We start from the raw sequence: 22,235 nt of genomic DNA on the forward strand, positions 1-22,235 counted from the left end.
GATAAATCTAACTTTGTATCTTGTCTTTTCCTTTCTTTCAGACCTGAGTTCTACAAAGGACTGTGGCCACAATTCTCCGTGTAGTAAAGCAAGAATGGTGTCTCTGAATAGTTGAAGGTGTGTATTTTCAAGGAATCTATAGTTTGTGGGGGTTATTTTACAGGTAAGGGACAGTTTAGGATGAAAAACAGATACCTGCACATAAATTTGCAGCCCCGATATTATGAATTGTTCCTGTTATGTGCCGTTTGGTGGCTGCGTCTCTATGTGCATCCATACATATGGGGCATCGTTTTATTCAGAGGAACATGCAAATTTATATTTTACAGTTTTTTTTTTATCTAACTTTGTATCCATTTTTTCCTTTTTTCAGATTAAAGCACTGACTTCTATGAAGGACTGCGGCCACAATTCTCCATGTAGAAAAGCAAGAATGGCATCTTTGAATATCTGAAGTGTACTTTTTGGAAATATACGGTTTGTGTGGGTTATTTCACAGTTTGGGGGTGTTTAAAAACTGCAAGTAGTACACATAGAGTGCAGCACCCAGATTTTCAACCGTAATTGCCTTTAAGCATTGCTCCTGTTTTGGGGTGTTTGGTGGCCACATCTTTATGTGTACCAATACAATTGGGCATCATTTTATTCACGAGAAGTTTGTCTTTCAAATTTGCTGTGGTTTGAATATTTTTGTGAGTATATATATGGCGACAATACAAGTTTCTATGGCATATTGCATATGTTGATAAGACTACTAGATAGGACAGGTCTGCAGATTGATGCAGAGAGGTGTTGGTCAATGTGCAGGAGTGCCTTGCATCCGTACAATACTAAAATGTAACTATGAAATATGAACTGACTCTTCTGATATAACGCACCAAACTAATCCTGGTCACAAGACAATCAGATATTTATAACAAGGTATGACAAACATAAGTTGAGACAAAAGAACTGTGAGCAGCTGTTTGAGAAAAGGGGGCAGAAAGGATTTGCATGTTTGTTTTTTGCAAAGTGGGTTGTAGTGATGGGCGAAATTGGGGCGTTTCACATCGCCGAAAAATCTGTGATTTTCCCGCAAAATGTCGAAAAATTCGCGAAATGAGACTGGCGTCTCGTTTTTACACCGACGTCCGTTTTTACTGAATAAATACTGTTTTCTAATATACATTTGACATGAGTGATACGGCATATTTTGCAGCTAGCATTGTTATGTCACTTTTGTTCCACATGTCTTGACAGATTACCATGAATGTTAGGGTTACTTTTTTTTTAATTCAGTAAAGGGATACTTTATTGTTGCATAATTAACCCTTTTATAATTCTGTTTAATACACCAACTTTCATATTGCTGTTCTACTTCTGTCGCATTAGGTGTTGATATTTTATATATCTCTGAATTTTAAATGTTCATGTAGGGACCTATAGGATCTATTAGGCTCCCATAGAGTTAATCCCCTACCTCTTTTGTATCTTTCTCTATAGCTGTTGTTTATTGGGCAAAAGCCTTTATGACCAGTAAGTGTAACAGTTATAGCTATAGGCCAAAGGGTGCAATACCACTCCCCTGCCACACTGCTATATAGTGCTGTGCAGGGAGTGGCCTCTTCCTCTTTGGCTCCTGGTGTCTGTGCTGCTAAGTGTTTCCCATTGAGCCTGGGATCACCAAGGCCCCAGTTAAGCCATTTACCCCAAAGGGACCTGTACCTTTGGTGCTGAAGTCGGGAACCATGCTCTCCCGTGAATGAGGATTAGCTATCATCAGGGCAGATCTGTAATAGTCTCTCTAGGAGAGAGCTATAGCCAGATTTAGGTAGTATGAGCAGTTGTGTGCTCCATCATGGAGAATAGCAGGGAGTAGCCTCCCAAAGGCTTCTAAGGTTGCCTTTAGTGTAAGGAACTCAGAGATAGGGAATTCAGTTTAGCAGAGCACTGCCTAGTCTCTACCTGATTGATCCTGTTTCACACTGGTGACTGGTCTTTGAGAGTGAGATATTCTGCCTACTATTTGACTATGGGAGTAACATCTGTACATGCTTCATCATCATCATGCTATCCTTCCTCCTCTGTGATATGCTAAGTCCTGTTACAGCTCCTGTGTGAGTAAACCTGTGGTCAATTGCCTTTGCATATTTGCGTTACAATAAACCATCTCACCTGTTTCACTATTTAAGAACCCCCTGTCGTCCAATTTATCTATTTTAACATTAATTAGCCTGTGGGTTGTAGTCTTACACCATCTTAAAGGGGAAGCTCCAATTTAGCGAAGGCTCCGCCCTGATTGTAGTTTCACAGTGTAACCCATGCTCATACACTAGCTGGACACCCTTAACTCCTAATTGGCAGGATAGCCCAAAAAAGCGTTACATTCACATTTTTTGTGTCTCATCCAAAACTGTTTGTTCTCCTAACTTCATAACAAAATCATATAAAGACCATCCAAAGCAGATTTGTAATAATTGAGCACCTTGGTTCTCTTAGCAAAAACCATAGCTGGCAGATTAAAGGACAACCATCTCTCCCACCCCAGCTCCTGGTTCTTTCTGGAGTTCTCAGTTTTATTTCAACCTGGATACTTTCAATTTGTATGTTTTCCATAGTTGTATATGGGTATTCAGTTTTTTTTTCAACACTCCAAAAACATACAGATGTAACTGACCGAATGTGAATGTTGTGTGAATGTGATAAGGACCTGTTTAAGCTCCATTGGTGCAGGAATGGGTGTAAGCGATAAATAATCTCTGTTACTCAGGGCATGGATAAAGAGTAACAAATAGTGCAGTGCTGTGGAATTTCCAACACCTTCTAAGGTGATAGATATTTCTCTGCAAAGTAACTACAATCCTCATTTAACCTAGTTAACCTAATATAGTACACAGCCTGACCTAAAGTGTATGCTTATGTTTATTGCTTTTGATTAGGTAGTAAATTCAGGTTTCTTGTATCCATGTGCATCATTATCCTTACTTTCATCTCCGCTTAGTAGGTGAGTCTTTCAACATTTCAGTATTTAGTGTACTATATTTATTAACTTCTTGTTAATCTTGCCGATTGTATCTCAGAGTAACTGCATCTAAATTGATTCATAGCACAAAACTCTTATGGGGACATGACTATGAAGATATTCATTCATCCAGGTCATGGTATATCTAGTATAGGTAAATCTAAAACAACTGGACTTGCTGAGTAATCATTGAAGACGTTTCATTACTCACCCAAGCAGCCGATCAGTTGAACTGAAGAAGCTGCTCGGATGAGTAGTGAAACGTCTTCAATGATTATTCAGCAAGTACAGTTGTTTTAGATTTACCTATTCTAGATATCTTATGGGGACATTAGAAATCCCACTGAGGTGCACATGATTCAGATGGTTTTGCCCTGTCATGCCAACCACCTGGGCCAACTCAGTACTGGACAACGACTGAAATGGATTGAAACTGCAGCCTGCCTGTCTGGTAATAAAGGGAAAATTTCCACCCCGTGAGTAACATATGTTAAATTGAATAGGAATGCAAAACCATGTGCACACAAATCAATTTGCTGACAATTTGCTGGCAATATTTAGCATAATTCTCAATGAAGGCAAGAAAGAAGTGGAAAAGGTGAGATGACAAAAATTAAACATTTCCCAGTGGAGGCAATAACCTTCACTGCAGACTGTGTGAGTAGGAGATTTAAATGGCTGTCAAAATCTTCTGCCTAGTCCCCAGTGAAGATGCAGACAATGGGTGCCATGCCGCCATAGGCCCTGTTCACAAATTGGTGCCTGGGCAAGGCGGAGGGATTTAGTGTCACAAGACCTTGCTCACTAAAATGTCCATTACCCAGAAGTTTTTGTCTTTTTTGAAGGGAACATATACTTCCTTGTTTAACATCAGTTTATGAAAAACCGCATAAAATCTACGTTTTTTTGTTAACAAAGCTCATTTCTCATAGGGGACAGGGAGGACACCCATCAGGACCCCTATCATCACAGGGGTAGCCACTTAAGTGGTGGGAATGTTGGATGTGGGTGTGGCCTGGCAGTAGTATGAGTCCAATAACTATATAACCCAGCCTACTTCTCTCGATACATTTAAAATGTAACCTGTATTTGATGACTGTAGGCTATGTTTTACATAGGCCTGGTGACAGGAGCTCCCTTAATAACCCATAACACAAATCTAGAATATATTCTGTGGGCCATATCAAGTTTAATGCCTTGTTATATTTTAAGCCAAATTAGCAAGTAGGTTTACAAGTAGAAAATAGCCTATGCACAGAGTAACTTCTATGTATTTTAATATAATAGGCAGTTAAATATTAGAGCATAACTTCAACGGGAGAATGTAATAAAAATCGCTAACGGAAAAACTATTCGCAATGCGAAAAGTTATGCCTTTGTGCGAACAAATTTTGCTTTGTGCGAATTTAATATAGCTTTTGCGAGCCCGGAAACTGTTTAGCGACTACTTCCGACAGTGAAAGACCGTTTGCGAATTTTATAGTTTGCGCCAATGCGCAGTCAATGTAATAAAACTTCTTACTGAAAAAGTCGTTATGTTTGCTCCAAAAGATTACGACACCTTCAAGCACTTCTAATGAGTGCGCAATTAAAATTCGCAATGCGCAATTAAAATTCGCAATGCAGTAACAGTTTAAGGAACAATATTACATTGCGAGATGTGGATTTTTAGTCTTATTGGTGCGAATTGTTTTGCTCTTTGCGACTTTTATTACATTCCCCTGATAGTCTACAACAAACAATTACCACCCTTTATCGCTGTTGATCTACCCAGACTAAAAATGTAATTTGTCATTGTTCCCTCTCTGCACATAAAACTCTTACAGATGTTGTGCATATGGATGTGGACCAAATATAACTACAGAGAAAGACTCCATAACTCTGCATCAACATCATATAAAAATACAATATTTTTTTATAAATACCACAATTCATGGTAAACAATCATTTAAAAACAATAAAAATAATTACAAATTATTAAACATTATTAAAAAACAAACACTATTACAGCCAAGTTTGTTTCTGCAGTGGGGAGTCTTATGTTTTTTGTTTTTTTTAATTGTTGCCAATAAATTATGGCACTATAAATTGCCTTTTTATATGGTGTTGGTGCAGAGTTATGGAGTATTTTTCTGTGGTTATAATATTCCCATCTCTAGGCCAATTGTTCTTACTAAATAAAGTAGAATACAGAGTAGCCACAAGATGGCAATAGTACTTTCTGGAAATTGTTTTATTTTTGTATTAGAATTAAACTGATTAGGTTGCATAGAATAAAATGAAAGATACTGTAATCATATAATAACTCACATTATTTTATAAGGCTATTTAAATTCTAAAATGTATATATAAGTTCAATGGATTTGTTTAATTTGCTTCAGCAAAGCCTTTCACTTTTATTGTTAAATCAGCATTCCAGACACCCATTCAGACAAAGTGAATCTGACCTGTGCTGTGGAATCAGTGTGTCTGATTCTGACAGTATATCTAGAATATCTGCCATAAAGCAAGATAGGGCTTCTATTTTTTTCAGAAAGAAAATATGAAACGTTCCTGTAAATACCATGGAATTGATTATGCTATGCAAACATTAAGGGGCCAATTCATTAACTTCGAGTGAAGGAATAGAAGAAAAAAAACGTCGAATTTCGAAGTGTTTTTTTGGCTACTTCGACCATCGAATGGGCAACTTCGACCTTCGACTGCGACTTTTACTTCGAATCGAAGGATTCGAACTAAAAATCGTTCGACTATTCGACCATTCGATAGTCGAAGTACTGTCTCTTTAAGAAAAAACTTCGACTCCCTAGTTCGCCACCTAAAAGCTACCGAACCCAATGTTAGCCTATGGATTAATCTTTCGGTTCGAAGGATTTAATCGTTCGATCAAAGTATTTGCGCAAAATCCTTCGACTTCGATATTCGAAGTCGAAGGATTTTCATTCCCCAGTCGAATATCTAGGGTTAATTAACCCTCAATATTCGACCCTTGATGCATCTGCATCAGTATTTTGTGAAGATTTTCTTTAATCCAGGTCATGGTATATAGTATCTGGTAGAAATAACCATATCCCGCAACTGTCCCGTTTTCTGCGGGACAGTCCCAAGTTTTTTTTATTAAAAAGTCCCAGGTTTCTCTTTGATCACCTGCATTAAAGCCAGAAAAGGATACAACATTAAAGGAGACTTATAGGATAAATGAAAAAAACCCTAATTATGAGTAACATATGGCGTTGCTTTTACATGGTGCTAAAAATTAATATTATCTTTAAAAATAGCCCCTTTATTGGAGCTCCCTAGAGAAGTTCACGGGTCCCTGTTTCTAATGAGGGGTGGGCGTGTCCTAATGGTCCCTGCCAGAAGCACAGTAGAAGGGGGACAGCCAATCACAACCCTGCAGTCACACAAGCACAGACAGGCTTCAGTTCCTTATCAGGTCCTGCTAGCTGCTGATTGGTTCCTGTCCTACAGTGCAGTGAGCTGAGAGCCACCGGCTCCCCTGCACAGCCTGGGAATTCAGGGAGCAGGAAGTGGAAGAGAAGGGAGGGATTATTAGGGTTTTTGCAGAAATATTCAATAAATCAGCCTGAAACACTACTTTTTAAGCACAATTCTTCTATATTTAAATGAGCATAATGCACTGGTTTGTTCTTATTTTTTACACAAAATGTGGCAGAGAGCCCAAAACACTCCGCATATATTTGAAACAATTTAAGACAAGCAAAGAGATACAATTGTAACTATTTAAGATAAACAAGTCACTTGGGGAAACTGAGACTCACTGCTTCTATTGACTAAATATATTATCCCCAACCAAAGGTGCCAGCATACAGCCGCACTCCGGTTGGGGGTAACAGTCGTTTTTTTTGTTTAAATGGCCCCCCCCTGCGCTAGGACACTCGCACTGGGAGTGTATCAAACTATTCAGCGGACCCCAAGCATTCGTATTTAGGTTGTTTTATCTTGGTACCTAATAGTATGTGGGAAAAAGATGCTTCAAGGTGGAAGTTTTAAGGTAATTTTTATTAAAAATTATAACTTTAGGAAAGAATTGCAACTTGGTAATTTAGATTAAAAATATGTTTTTACCCATTTTGGATTTATCAGAATCTGTTCTTTCCAGTAGTTTTCTACTGTAAACCTGTTAGTGGAATGTTTGGCCTTAAAATCAGAAGTAAGCAGTTTTATGGAGCGGTGCTTTGGAAATTTGGTAGCACACTGCTTGGAGATTTTGACCTATACAAGTAAGAAATCCCCATAAAACTATATATATTTGGTATTGGCGTGTTCCGGAGAAATTTAACTATTCAAATGTGCTGTGTTCCTGTGCATTAAATACATTATGTTTCTGATATATGTGTTTATATCATGGGAAACATGATTTTTTCTTTTCATTTTTCAGACACTTAGAAGCCTATATCTTGTTACAGAAGTAGAATAACATCAAAATTCTAGCATATTGTAAAAGCTTAGGTTGTCCTGAAAAAAAAACAATATATTGTTTTCATAGGTAAACTTAAAGACCCCCCCCCCCCCGAAAGGCTGTTAAAGTGAAAGAGTGCAAAATGTTCAAAAATGGTCGGTCAATAAAAGTACCAAATTGGCAAAATTAGCTGGCAGTGAAAGGGTTAAAAAAAGCTTTATAGCCTCTTATCAAGGTATATGTTTACTAACACATTAGCTAGGAAATTTTGAAGATCACTAAAGATGGTCTGCATCTGTCTAATATGCTTAGGGAAATCTTTAGAATGAAGGTTATCCACCGTGAAACATCAAAAAAGAAAACATATATTCTCTCACCACTTGGTGTCACTAAAGTGCAATGAAAATTAACCTAAATAATTTGGAGTGGGGGTTCTATGTGAAGACTCTCACTCTCAGGGCTTATAAATAAAATTAATCTTTATTTACAGAACTTCAGTCTGACGTTTCGGCCCCATCCAAGGCCTTTCTCAAAGAGATGGGGCCGGAACATCAGACTGAAGTTCTGTAAATAAAGATTAATTTTATTTATAAGCCCTAAGAGTGCGGATCCTTCTGGAGGTTTTATGTATATAACTCAAAGTATGAGTGCGGGCACTTCTGTCTATATATATAAATATATATATATATATATATATATATAGGCAAATACAAGAGGTCCTCTGCACTCAACCCATTATCAATATATTTTAGATAGAGACATTTTGTGCATACTGCTACTGAAAAATGCAATATGTTTAAGCTGGCCAACTACGTCAAAGTCATCCCATATCTGGCCAGTCCTATATATATATATATATATATATATATATATATATATATATATATATATATATATATAGAAGCAAAATGGAGTGGAGATTAACCCCAGTCTGTGACCTAGTCCAATGGGTAAGGATTACTATATCCAGGAGATATTGGGTCAACTAAGTGACAGACATACTTATGTTCCGCTTGATAAGGATCCCACAGGTGAAATCGCAGGCCTCATACTAGAGGTATTGTCTCGGTACCAGGGACAGGGTGTTATCACGGATGGTTTGAAAGATTATCTTATACAAGAATTTCCATGCATACCTGTGTTCTACACCCTGCCCAAAGTACATAAGAATCTCCAATTCCCCCCAGGGCGACCGATGGGGTTAATTCAGTTTTATCCCCCCCTTATCAATCTTTCTTGACAAAATCCTAGCCCCTTTCGTAACATCAGGAGATTCATACATCAGGGATACTTCCCATTTCCTACACTCCATCCAAGGTTTGGATTTGGGCCATGATAGGGTACTATTGGCATCCTTTGATGTTAACAGCTTGTATATCTTTATTCCCCATGATATGGGGATGGCAGCAGTGAGGCTGACCCTGGAGAAATCAAATTACAATTCGGTACAGACTGATTTCTTTATGGAATTGTTATTCCTAATTTTACATAAGAACTATTTCTTGTTCCAGGATACATTTTTCCTGCAGGTGCAGGGGACTGCCATGGGGTCCAACATCGCCCCTACCTACGCCAACAGTTTCATGAATTTCTTTGAGAACATGCACGTATATGGTCATGCACTGTATAAACAAAATTGCTTAAAATGGTGGCGCTACATTGATGACTTGTTGGTGTTATGGAAGGGGGACGTTGGATCCCTGTTGGAATTCAAAGCACACTTAGACTCTTGTGTTCCTACGATTGGGTTTACACTCACACAGTGAGGAATCTGTTACATTCCTAGACACTAGTGTATATCGTAGAGACAGATTTCTATATATGGATTTGTTTGATAAACCCACTGACCGCAATAACCTGTTGCGGTATGATGGTGCACATCCGAGGGCTAACATTTCCTCTCTCCCTAGATCACAGATGTTGCGCATTAGACGCATAGTCATGGAGGAGGAACAACTTTCTACACGCTTGACAGAAATGTCAGCAAAATTCACACAAAGAGGGTATCCCAAACAGATGCTCACATGGGAAGTGGCACGTGTAAAAGGGCTGGATCGTGACTCTACTATACAGGAAAGGACACCAAATAGGACAAAAAGTACTCGTATACCTTTTGTACATACTTACTAACCCTGTACTCGTAAAATTCACCACATCATTTATAAACACTGGCCCTTATTATATACAGCATACCCTGATATTCCAGAATTCCAGGATCCTCCACTACTATCCTATAAACGCCCACGGAACCTCAGGGATAGGCTTGTAAAAGCTGATCTGGGTACCCAACGAGGTAGCACACAAACGGTCCTGGCACCCTCAGCAAATGGCATGTTCCCGTGTGGTAGGTGTAATCAGTGCTTCAGTGTTATTCGCACCAATGCTTTTACTCATCCATATATAGGGAGGAAGTTTGAGTTACGAGGCCACTTTACGTGTGATACATAATATGTGGTGTATATGCTCAAGTGTCCTTGTGGACTTGCTTATGTTGGGGAGACTGTCCAACCGATATGGGATCGTATCAGTCAACATAAATTCACAATTAGGAAAGAGGTATTGAAATTACCTGTACCAGCCCATTTCCACTCAGCACGACATCCCGTAGCAACTCTCAGATTTCTTGTGATGGAGTTTATTGCCCCCTCCCCCACGTCGGGGGCAATAGACTACTACAACTCCAAAGAAGAGAGAAATGTTGGATACATACATTGCAAACATTGTCCCCAAAGGTGCTCAACAGAGAATATGATCTATATGCTTTCATATAAATGAAAAACATTATGACACATTTCCACTGGGTTGTGTTTGGGACTGTTAAAATATGACATTCTACGCATTCTTTATATCTTATTTTCTGTTTATTACATTGTTAACTTTGACCAATATGTTTTTTCTGATTACTGAATGCTACTAATACTATGTTTTGCTGGCACAATTGTGTTATACACAGAGATTTGGGAAAGCTTCTGTTGGTGGTCATGCTACATTATGCAGTTCATGTATACCTAGTTGGACTTTTTACCTGTGTAGGCAAATGGATACCCAGAAATACGAGCTGAAGGAATTTTAATTGCATAGAAAACAGATCCTTTCTGTTTTCAATATAAGTTGTCTTCATAGGAGACATTCTTTTGTAATGGTTCTTCAGTGGGGAATTTGCACTGCATTCATCCGCAAGGTCAATGCTGAGGCTACTTTTTCTGTTCCTAATATCAAACTTCCTGCCAATAAGCATCATTTTATCATTACAACCAGTCTCTCTGTGCTCCTAAAATAGATGATCATAGAGGGCACTAAAGTATGTAGCATGGCTATGTGCAGGCTAACATCAGTAAAGGTTTAGAAACATGATTTCTTCCCTTTGATCCAAAGAGATGTTACAAAGTAAGATGTTGAAATGACAATGCCTCTCAGGATTTATGGTACTGATATGTAGTTCAAAGTCTAAAATAATCTAATCTAATGCATTAACCTTGAAGAAAATACATTTATGTGTTTATTGCTCTAGTTGCTCTAGTTACTGGTGTGCCATATAATTAGGTGTTTTGACCTGTTATAACATTTTATTCTGTATTTTTTTGTTGTTCTTTTAGTAACCACATGTGTACTCAGTGTACTCATGTGTTATGTATTCTTATTCATAATTAGGCCAATATTTCATGCTGAAAAATAATCATTCTTTTTCACAGGATGGACAAAGAAGGTACAAGGAAGCACTTGCTCACGGAAAGATCAGCATTTAATGATATGCACTTCCAAGTCTAAGAATCTGTAGTATTTATCTGATAAAAAGGAATTCAGCGTCTGCAAGTTTTGCATCATATGTAAATCTGTAGATTAACATTCTAAAATAGGGATATTGTATTGCTGATCTACAGATCATGACATTATTACTGGCTATTGCATACATTATGCAATAGCCAGTAATAATGTCATGAATTATAGGTTTTAACGAAGGGCTATACATAAACCTGGGCATCTCTCTGGGCTTGCTTGGTTCTGTCCACTGGACTGGGTCAAAAGAAGTAGAAGAAACAAAGGGTTCATAGAGCTACAGAAAGGATCAGAGCTACACCCAACTAAACATAATATGATCTAAAATTCACAATATAGCATCAGCTTTAGCTGTAATTTCACTACTGTACTCGTGTTCCTCCATTTACAGTTGCCCCTTCATTTGTGTAATGTCAATACTGTATATTTAAACAAATAGTTATTTTCCTTGGGCTTTCTATATACTGTATCTTCCACTGTTGTCAGGCCTTCTGGCCCCTTCAAAAGCTCTCTTGTAATGTTATTGTTTCTTTACAACAAACCATCAAGATTGTGGCCTGATATATTAAAGGGATTGATCATTAAACATATTAAGATGTAAGTAAGATAATAACATGATTACTAATACACCATTAAAGCACTGTCTGTGTTAAAAGTATAGAAATGGGATTTGTTATCTGGAGACCATTTATCCAGAAAGCTCTGATATACAGGAATGAAAAATCTTACTTAAGCAAACAATACTTCATTTTTAATGACTTCCTTTTTACATTTATGGCAAAATACTCCTATTGGGTTTAATAAAAACATTTAGTATGGATCTAATTATCCAAAAAGCCCCAGGCACCAAACATTCCAGATAGAGATTTATAGCCATGTTCTGGTAACTATGAAGTAAAAACATTTTCCAAGAACATGTTTAGATAATCCTGCTGTAACCTGTAATAAATTCTGTTTTCTTCATGTGATCTCATGGCCATAAGTCCTGCATATCCATCAAGGAAAATCCCTTGTTTTGAGTTGTGTTCTATGGTGAGTGAGTACATAGGCGAAACCTGCAGGAGTTTCACTGCACTCAGCCACTCTTTTCCTAATGCTACGGCATTCAGTTGGAAGGACACTTCCTGCCAAAGTCCTTCACAAAGCATGAGCATGTCTTGCACCAGTATTTCTGTATATCCTGAACCCAGCACTGGTGCAGGCCAGCTCGGGGCAATTGTAACATATGGGAATATATCATTAATGGTGTTGAGAAAGTCTATTCCCTGAATGTATCCTTCCATGCTGAAATTTCCATAAGACACTTCCATGCTTATCCACACAGGAACATTCAGTGCTTTGTGGTCATGCATCCTACTGAGAACCTTGAGTGTTTTGTTCAGAGCATCTTGAGTCTCTATTTTAAGGAAGACTCCCCAAGGATTGGGATTGGCCAATATGACATTCATGTAATCTTCCAGTGAGAACTGGGTTGGTGATTTGGGGAAGGCCACTTGCGGGGAAGAGCTGGAATCTTTCACTCTAATATTCAGAGTAATCATTCCAGAGTTGCCTGAAAAGATAAAAATACTCACTATATACAGTATACAGTTGTGTTCAGAATATTAGCAGTCCAACATCAAAAACCTGATCATTAATCACTGTTTTTGGTAAATATTTTATTTTTACATGGCAAATAATTTTGCATGCTGCTGATTCTGTGAAACTGGATCATTAATTGAGGCTTGTTCCAAATAATAGCAGTGCTCAAAATAATAATTGAATATAGATGGGCTGCAGCTCACCGTTTAATTGCTTGGTTTTGGTTATCCTGCGGGGTATCCTGTGTCAAACCCCAATAGAGTCAATCAAAAGAAATCCTAATGCAGGACAAATCCACAGCAGTTTTCTTTGACTGCAAAATCTTTTATTGGGAATGTGTAGAACACAACATGTTTTGGGCTAGGCCCTTTATCAAGTGTCTCTGAAGCAAACACACCGGTTTTACCAGTGCAGGGCAACACTGCATTATATTTTTATTACTTTAAAACAATTAAATTTTTCGATGTTACTGGTCCTTTAATGTTGCCACTTATAGTCATTGCACCTTAAGCCAAAAAGATTACATTTTCAGTTAATTTGGCACTAAATAAATTAGTCCAGGCACAGATCCCTGTTCTGCTATTAATACTGCAAACATGAATCCCATTTCACATTAAATGGCACAAGGGAATTGCACAGTTCTTAATTCATTTTCATATCAGCCTCTACTCTGAAAGGCAGGTACCAGAAATATCAGTTCAATAAGCAGTCATTAACTGCAGTCTATAGTTGCTACTTATGAGCCATGCATTATTTGCATTAAGCCTCCATATAACTGGACCTGCAGGTAGGGTTGCCGTCTGGCTGGTATTTTACTGGCCTGGCCAGTAAAAATGATGGTTGATCCCAATGTTATTAATAAGGAACAAAGATAAATATATAAGAAGGCCGGATTTTTTTTCTGGAAAAAGTGGCAACCCTACCTGCGGGTATACTTATTCCATGTCGGTGCTCTCGCCAGCAGTGTTTGTTTTCCTCCGCACCCCTCTTTCCACTTTTAGCACCAAATTGGTTTTCGTGGTTCCCCTTTTGCAAAACCGCCAACACACATTTCACCCATGAGTGGGATTTTTCCTCTTCTTTTAAATTGTTTATAAAGATACAGTTGATGGTTTCTAGCTTGTTAAAAATATTGGATTTAACACATTAGGCGCCTTTTATGTGGCAAAAGTTATAGTAGGAGCTCCCCTGTATTATGTATTGGTTTGTGGGGTAGTGTTTTAATGGTTGTTTAATGGATCGTTGTCCTGCACTTTATGAAAAAAAAAAGATTTTTTAAATAATGATATCCTGGAGGGTAATGGTGGTATTTTTGTTTAATACATAAACTTGACCAACTACTATGACTGCACTTTGATTAGTTTTTATTGGTACTTTTCAGGTCAATACTTACTGCTGAAGAATTCTTTTTCGGATAAGATATCTGCATCTGCTTCATACCAGTTAACTAGAAGCCCATCGGAATCTTCTGGCTGAAAATAGAGCTGTATGCTTCCCCCAGGGTAAAAGAGACGTTTTCTGTTTGGATTCACTGAGTTACACAAAGAATAAGAATCAGCAGGCAGTATATTTGGGTTAGTTGATATACTTTCATGTAGATTGTTGAGTTGGTGGCAAACTATGCTGAGGACATTTTAAAGTGATGTGTTTTTTTTTTACAGTGAGATAAATACAAAGAAAATGTAGCCATGCTCTGCAGAGACCCCATCACAAGGAGATCTGAACTGGCTCACTAGTCACTGGGGAAACTCCCATATATTTAATCAGGCATCATTTATTTGCAATCATTAAGTATTACAGTAAGGCATTTTTGGGGGGTTTTGCCCTTGCATTGGTATCACTGTGCAAATGCAACTAATGATATTCACGTGCTTGCTTTTTATTTTATATATTTTACAGTGCTGGGTCTTGTAAAAGCACTTTAAATTAATTAAAACAATATTTTCCCCCTGATCTATTGTGTGGGTGTGTTGCAGAACCTGCATAGAGGGCAGAGGATGAATGATGTTTCAGCTAATAAAAAGACACCACTTATTAACCTGATCTCCTTATCACCTGTTAACACTTACATGCTGCTTCCTTGAACTCAGATAACAGCGGCTCAAAAATATCATAATAAATCTCCTCTGGATTGCTGCTGTCCCGGATAAACAAAAGGTCCTCCAGAGTAAGTGGATCTGACTTCCCTTGCCATAGAGTAATAGTGTATCTGCGTGTTAGAGGGGAAAATATATTTATTGCCTCATAAAATACTTTTCTTTTCTTTTTTAGAGTACACTTCTAACCTTATAAATAAATATATATAAAGAAACAGGGAGCTCTCTCTCTGTAACCATAACTTACAAAAATAAGTAACTCATCTGCTAAAGGACTGAAGCAATATGTAGCAACATGTTCTTCAATGGTATTTGCCATGTTTTTTGGTGTGGCCATGTTTGCTAGCACCCTGGGCACAATAAAGTTCCAAGCAAAATACTCAACGTCTACACACTAATTATTTTCCATTGGTAAGAGTTTGTTTGTTCCTGCCGAAACTATAAAGAGTTGCAAATACATTACAAAGTGAGCTAATACAGCTCTCATTGGCCATAAATTATCCAAGGAAACTTGTTTTACCCCAGGAATAAAGTATATGTAATATTGATATATATAGGGAGCCTTGATTGATTCTTTTAAAGAAATGATTTCTTTATATATATGCTTATATAAACGTCACTAACTACATGCACAAAATGTGGCTCCACTGAAAACTTTACTGATTGTCTGAGCGAACTGTTTTTTTTTTTATAGCAAAGATCAAAGATGCATGGCAAGAATATGACATTCATGCCGGTCTAGTTTAAAGAGGCATTATAATATATATTATATTTTATACTATTTAGAGCTGTTTTATGCACTTAAGACCAAAGCAGCACTATAAATGGGGCCCTTGGTAGGGTCTAACCAATATCTGACTGAAAATCAAGCAGCTATCGATCAGGAAGGTTTGTAAATCCCACTAAGCAAGCTCTGTCATGTTGGCATTTTATGTGTTCCATAATGGACTTTCGTAAGCCTGTTGTATGGTCCATTCTTTGACCCAGGGGAATCAGCCCAACATGGCCCAATGTGTAGGTGGCCAAATCAGATAGAGACCTGCTCATTTGGGACCTCCCTAAATAAGAAGCATATCTCATGAGTATGGCCAGCTAACAAGTATGATAGCTAAGCTACTGTCTAGCCAAACATGTATTTTGGAATACATTAATGAAACTGTAGTTTAGGGTATGAAAGTAGAATAACTCACCACACTTGGGAAGAGGCCCAGGTGCACCGCCCTGAGCCCTCAGCACGGGGAGCGGACAAGCCGAACAAAACTTTATGGAGCAGGCACTCAATGAAGGCAAACTTCCACCAGGCAGATAAATATCAAAGATAAATATCATCATTGAGTGCCTGCTCCATAAAGTTTTATTGGAATACATTGTCACAGTTTGCCCATAGGCCTTCAGATCATGAAATTTGGGAGATCCCTTTCCTGTGCAACCATAGCTATAAATTTTAATCTTAAACTAGCTTTAGTCAAGAATTTTAGTCAATCAGAATTGGGAGCTGGAATGTAGAATCTTATGATACTAATATATCACCTGGCAAATGAATATAGTATAGTACTGAAATTACCGTTCAGACTGCTGCAGGAGCCAGTTGAAGTGAGGCCATGCAGAGCGGGTCATGACTGCCCGAGCTGGGTAGGTAATTTTTTGAGGTAGGTCCCTCACCATGTTGTACATCTGTTGGATCATTTCTCTGGTATAAGTTCTGTTAGAAATAATGGGTGGCAGATACAGAGTGACCCAACCAGGAGATAGCGTGACGTCTGGAAACTTGTTTTTCACTAAATTCAGAAACCTGTAATAAAGCATATAAGTTGGTTATTTGTGGACTTCCTGAAAAGGATTACAGCTATTGTCCTGCTAAACACAAGGAACATGATCTGAAATGTATGCCCATTAAATACTTCAGGTAAAACCTGACTCTCAGGGCACATGGTGCCTGATAATACCATTCAACTGAAGAAAATGGCCTTATAATATGGCATGGTGTTTCTACTGGCAAGCATTCTGCCATTCTCATTCTCTTCAATGCAAGGATGTCTTCCACCATTTTGTCCACCCAAAAGGTATATTCACCACAATGGAAAATGGTTGACAAGTACCACTGCTGAAGTTTTCAAGTGACTACCGTATAACATGATGGGAGGAGGCAGGGGTGATTGGGGCATTTTGTCACACAATGGACAAAGCCCAAGCTAATGCCTAAACACTGGCCTCTAATCCACCTGTTTGTATAGGTCTTTAGGAACCCTGATGAAATTCTGTAGCAAACACACTTCTACCACCTCTGTATTTTTTGTGCCTTTATTTCCCTTCTATAGATTAATATCTGGTGCTCAGTACTTATTCTGTGTGAGATTCATGGTGTGTGGCATTATAGGTAACAAGTAAGGAGATTATAGAATGCAAATTGATACTGACTGAGTTGCATCGACACCAATTTCATGGTTGACATTGGGTCCCTTCAAAATGTCTGCATTTAACCAGACTGGCCGATTTATTTTCACCTCTGAGGCCTTTGCAAACAGTATATCAAGGGATGGGCCAACAGCCTGGATGCTTTTGAAATCCAGCTTGATGCCTGTTTAAATTTAAATTAAAATGTTAAAACTTTTTGTGGAATAAAATATATATACATATATACATAGAAAGGGAAAGAACTTATACAGAAACATTTTACCTTTTGGTGACTTAAGAACAGAATCTAACCAGTTTTGTAGAGTGTTATCACTATATACAGCAGGAGGATGAGCCATAATAGGGAGATTTGTCTCATTTAGCGTTAAATGTCCTTCCACATTAACGTCTGCTTCAAGAATCATGATATCACCTACAGTAAAACAGATCAACCAAATCACATGGAGGCCACCGTGAGATTTCCACTAAGGATTTGAAGTTAATAGCAACTTTCACTTCTATACATGTAATTACATAACTTGTGTCGTTTGTATCACAAATCCTAACCCTTTTCCACTTTTAAACTCATGCCGAATTAACATGATGATTGTCCTGGTGGATATCAGATGCAAGGAAAAGGAAAGTATCTTTATTCTTTGAAGCTGTTCTCAAAGGGAGACTGTATATTGCCCTATAAAAGACATACAGTACCTGACAGAATGCTACAAAAAGATTTTGGGATGTTGGCCTCAACAGATTGACTTCTTAGCTCAGTTTAATCTTATCTGCGTGTAACTGGTGCTGCACTGCTGCCTTTATTAATCTGCACTAAGTGGCTCTCTACTTGGGGAGATGCTGGAGGGGCTACATGAAGAAGTCCTCTATAAAAAAAAATTGAGCTTTTAGTCAGGGCAATTTACTACATGTTACATACTCATAATCCTCCTTTGTTAATGATGAATTAATCCAATTTAACAGCACCCAGTATATGAAAACAGTAGGACAACAAATATCTCTAAGGATTTCTCATTGTTTTGGTGAGGGTTTATGTATGATAAGATGATTATAGTTTGACCGCCCACTCTACCACACACAGAGAACCTGTTCACACCTGAATCTTTTGAAGTCCTTTATTAAATGAACAATTCTCAGTGTTCTCTGGTTACCCAGAATCAACTGTTCATTTTTTGCTTTCACGGAATCTTATTCCTTGTAATGCTTAGAGCATGAAGCAAGAACATGAGCTCAAAGAGGATAAAGAAGCAGAAAGACAAAAGGTAGAGAAGGTAGAGAAGCTGAAAATAAATCAAGGAGGGAACGTCAAGGATACAAATGAATATAAAACAAATTGGGCACAGAGTAAATAGCTCACAAGTGACTAAACCAAGTGTGCACAGGGCAGGGAGACAAAAGCTAAAAGGGCAAAGCACCAGAGGTACAGGATATGTTGTAGGGGATAATGTTGGGTTAAAAAAAAAAAAGAACAAAACTAAAAAAAAAAGGAGGACAGAGTAGACAGCACAGATATGAAAGTGTAAGATACAGAGAAGGACAGTGCAGACATACTACAAAACCCTATGATGAGTACAGATTAGGACAGGGCCCCAGGTGGTCTAAATCCATCAGTAGGCCACAATGTCAAGAGAGAGATGATGGGCACAGAGGAGAGGACATTGCACAAAGTGTAAAGAAGGAAGGACCAAATTAGGAAGGGAGGGCAAAAAAGAAGAGAATTATGCTTAGATTAAAAAATCTGTATAAAAAATATACTTACTATTTAGCGCTTCCTCCATCTCACTCTTGCTGTTTGCTGCATGGTACCAGCTAACCAACAGCCCATCCTTTGATCTGATCTCCCCTTGGTACATCAAATATTCTAACATATCATCCCCAGTACTGAATGAAGGGCTGGGATCTAGACAGAGTTACAAGCAACACAAAGCACAATTTAAACAGGATTTTGTGGAACCACATTACGTGGAAAGGTCAACTAAAATATCAGCATTTCAGTAAGAACTTTGGAAATGGTTGAATTAGGGGTTTGGGTATTTCTAGGAGGAAAAACACAGCATGAGGCATTCATTCCCCTCCAAAAAATGGAGTCAGTTGGCATAGCCTTCAGATGTGTATGCAGATATATGATTCCTTATGCAGAAACCCATTATGCAGAAAGCTGTGATTTACCAGAAGGCAATGTTTCACAGACTCCATTATATGAAAATAACTCTCATTTATATTATTACATTTTTTAATATATTAAAACAGTACATTGTACTTGATCCAAACTAAGCTGCATCAATCCATACTGGTGGCAAAATAATTCTATTGGGTTTATTTAATTTATTTAGACAGACTTGAGGTATCCGGATCTAAATTACCGAAAGATCACTTAAACAGAAAACTCCAGGTCCAGAGCATTCCTGATCATTCTGTAATTCTGTAGATGCAATATCTGTACCAGTTGCATTATTTTGACATGCAACTATGTGAATCATTATCCTTAGTATTCCTCCTGCAGGTGGATGGTCGTTGTTCATTGTGTGGTGACATAACAGCTAACTGCAAATATCATATTATAGATCTGATGTTGCAGACTTGCCTATTCTAATGAAATGAATGTGGGTAGGGACTTTTCTATTCCAGGGTTCAGTTCAAGAGCAATAGTGAGAAAATCAAAATACGCAATGCTGCCCTGGAACTGGCTTCTCTGCAATTCCATTCCAGGGATGCAAATCCTACCTTTGCTATGGGGACGTCCAAGAGTTACACACAAGGCAACAATGGCAATGCATACTCCTAGGAATACACCAATTCCAGCCACTGTCCTGATATTAGCCACTGAACAGCCCTTCATCCTGGGACCCGCTGGGACAGCTCACACCACCTCTTCTCTCTTATCCTGTGCAACTGAGACTCCAAAGGTCTTGCAATGCTGATACGCTCTGCTGCAGGTGAAAGAATATTTAACTGGTCTCCATTCAGTTTACTCCCATTAGCTTGGCCCTTTAGAACAAGCTGAACTCTTGTGAGAAATCTCATGTTACAGGAGACGCCTGTACTCCCCCTCTGACAATAACTCTGTGCCATCTGTAATTACAGAACATACAGCCCACAAAGGAAAATATGCACTTCCATCCTGACCAGCACAGTTTTTCTGCAGAAGGATTACCCTTTGCTTTACAAAAATCTCTGTTTTGCAACACAATGTGCATTGTCCTGTAAAATCTCCTGCATTTGTATTATTACACATTCAAGAAAAGATTTGTATCGGGCTTTGCTTTCTAAGGTATTATACAAAACATATATAAGCACAAATTAAAGCAGAGGTTCACCTTTTAATACGTTTTTTTAATACATTTTATGTATCTGGATTTTGATAACAAGGCTTCCATTTCTGCCTTTCTCCAGCCTCCCTTACTCAACTGATGTTTGCATTTAATTCAGCATTCATATTGTTATGTGCATCTTTTTATACATATAGACATTGAGCTTGGCAATGTCCTGTGAAGTTTCCTTATGTCTGGATACAGATATTGGATAAGCTAAATAAAGTCAGATTATATCAGTGATATACAAGTGCAGGAAGATTTAAGGAAAAAATAAACAATATGACATATTGTTTATGGTAAAGTCAGTGACCCAAGAACTTGGGTAATTATTTGGTTTTAGCAAATTTACTCGTTATCTATACCAGACCCCAGACAGGCATGTATCTCTGATGATCTTGTTGTTGTAATAGCAAAATTATACAAAATTAGATTAATCACAATTAAATTAAGGGATTTTGCCCCCTGTACTGCTATGGACATCATTGGCCAAGTGTTACTCCAACAGGGAAACATGGGCCATAGTAGTGGCGTAGATTGAGGGCTAATTCTGGAGGTACAATTGTGTTCAGAATAACAGAAGTCCGACATCACTAATCTGTTTAATCACAGTTTTTGATAGAAATTATATTTCTGCATGGCAAATAATTTACTAGTAGGTGTGGTAGAGTTATAGAAAATGGTGCCCCTCCACTCACCCACCCACTCACAAACCACCAGCTCCTCCCCACCTTTCTTTTCCAGCCATAGGAAGAAGGAAGGGTGGGGAGCAACTGCAGAGGGCAGGTGAAGAAGAGAGGGAGCAATGGAGCAGGGCAGGCAGGGGTCGGGTCAGGGTCACTGGGGCCCCACCGGGTTTTTTTTCGGGTGTCCCGTTGGTCCAGTCCGACCCTGAAAATGAATAATAGAGGCTTGAATAGAAAGATGAGTAATAAAAATTAGCAAAAACAATACATTTGTAGCTTTATAGAGCATTTGTTTTTTCAGATGGGGTCATTGATCCCATTTAAAAGCAGAAAAGTCAGATGAAGGCAAATGATTAAAAAAAAACAAAAAACATAGCTTACAAGAGACATTGGCACTCCCCGATATGTTTGTCATGATCTCACAAAAGGAAAATTACCTCTAAGCCAATTTTCTCTGTGGAGATTGTGCTTCATTGGAATTAGTTTTACACTATTGTATAACTCACTGAAAACAGCAGGGAATCCAGAGAGAGCACCTCCCAACAAAAAATGTTTTTCTCTTTGCTTTAAACTGGCATCTGGATGTTTTTTGTGTGTGACATCATCTATTTAATACAGTCTGGGACAAAAACAGATGATCACAGATAAAAAGAGTATACAGTAAATCAAAGGTGGAGCAAATCTGCTCTTAAACTGTCATTTATTCTTACTGGATTATTTTATACACATGATAAGAAAGAGTGCCCTCTAGTGACAGTATTATATGCATTTTGTATTCAAAATATAGATTTCATTAACTGGTTTGTTCAGTCCAGCCAGAGATATAATCCCCTTAACACAAAAAGTACAGGCATGGGACTTGTTATCCAGAATGTGTGTGTGTGTGTGTGTGTGTGTTTGGGAGGCTTCTTGATTAGGGATCTTTCTGTAATTTGGATGATCATACCTAAC

The 22,235-nt window shown here is 38.1% G+C and overlaps 1 protein-coding gene and 1 long non-coding RNA gene across 2 annotated transcripts; one reads left to right on the plus strand and one right to left on the minus strand.

Moving 5' to 3' along the window:
- The first annotated feature begins 377 nt into the window (after positions 1 to 377).
- LOC121393315 lies at positions 378 to 14,735 on the plus strand. Its single transcript, XR_005960972.1, has 3 exons — positions 378 to 477; positions 14,164 to 14,284; positions 14,444 to 14,735. It is a non-coding gene; the product is annotated as an uncharacterized LOC121393315 (long non-coding RNA).
- On the minus strand, positions 11,149 to 21,518 carry fam151a.S (family with sequence similarity 151 member A S homeolog). The gene is made up of 8 exons (XM_018260926.2): positions 20,012 to 21,518; positions 19,047 to 19,187; positions 17,556 to 17,705; positions 17,297 to 17,456; positions 16,443 to 16,670; positions 14,852 to 14,991; positions 14,176 to 14,313; positions 11,149 to 12,753 (listed from the first exon to the last, which is right to left on the minus strand). Exons 1-8 carry the CDS (start codon positions 20,124 to 20,126, stop codon positions 12,089 to 12,091), a joined length of 1,737 nt encoding a protein of 578 aa, XP_018116415.1. The 5' UTR covers positions 20,127 to 21,518; the 3' UTR covers positions 11,149 to 12,088.
- Between the last annotated feature and the right edge of the window lie 717 nt (positions 21,519 to 22,235).

This window comes from Xenopus laevis, chromosome 4S, assembly GCF_017654675.1.
Source record: "Xenopus laevis strain J_2021 chromosome 4S, Xenopus_laevis_v10.1, whole genome shotgun sequence".
In the NCBI taxonomy this organism is placed as follows: Eukaryota; Metazoa; Chordata; class Amphibia; order Anura; family Pipidae; genus Xenopus; species Xenopus laevis.